The sequence below is a fragment of the Myotis davidii genome, unplaced genomic scaffold, assembly GCF_000327345.1.
Source record: "Myotis davidii unplaced genomic scaffold, ASM32734v1 scaffold590, whole genome shotgun sequence".
Taxonomy (NCBI): domain Eukaryota; kingdom Metazoa; phylum Chordata; class Mammalia; order Chiroptera; family Vespertilionidae; genus Myotis; species Myotis davidii.
This window is the reverse complement of record NW_006282381.1, coordinates 1,198,530-1,198,806: the sequence shown is the minus strand read 5'-3', so window position 1 is coordinate 1,198,806 and position 277 is coordinate 1,198,530. Positions and strand designations below refer to the sequence as shown.

Sequence of the window (277 nt, the reverse complement as noted above, 5' to 3'; positions counted from 1 at the left end):
GGCTGGGCAGGACTCACCCGAAGTGCTGCACCACGCTGGGGAGCATGGCGGCCAGCTGCTCCATGGACGGGAACTGGTACCTGCGGGAGGGGCAGGAGGTCAGGCCCAGGTGTGGCCTGGGGCGCAGAGCTGGGGAGAGGGGGGCTCGGGTACCTACCCCTGAGGAAACTGGGACGCCCCCACCTGCTGGCCGGGCGCATCCACGTGGCACACCACGAAGTGCTTGGTGATCTCCTGCATGTCCTCGAAGTTGAAGAAGGTGTTGAAACAGCTTGTC

The 277-nt window shown here is 65.7% G+C and overlaps 1 protein-coding gene across 1 annotated transcript in view; it reads right to left on the bottom strand.

Annotated features, from left to right (window-relative positions):
* The window catches only part of NDRG4 (NDRG family member 4), a 63,342-nt gene that overhangs the window by 11,016 nt on the left and 52,049 nt on the right, over positions 1-277 (bottom strand). The window contains exons 6-7 of the mRNA XM_015558819.1: positions 158-271; positions 18-80 (exon numbers count right to left, since the gene is read on the bottom strand). Of these exons, the coding sequence (XP_015414305.1) occupies positions 18-80; positions 158-271 (177 nt within the window). The remainder of the gene's footprint in view (positions 1-17; positions 81-157; positions 272-277) is intronic.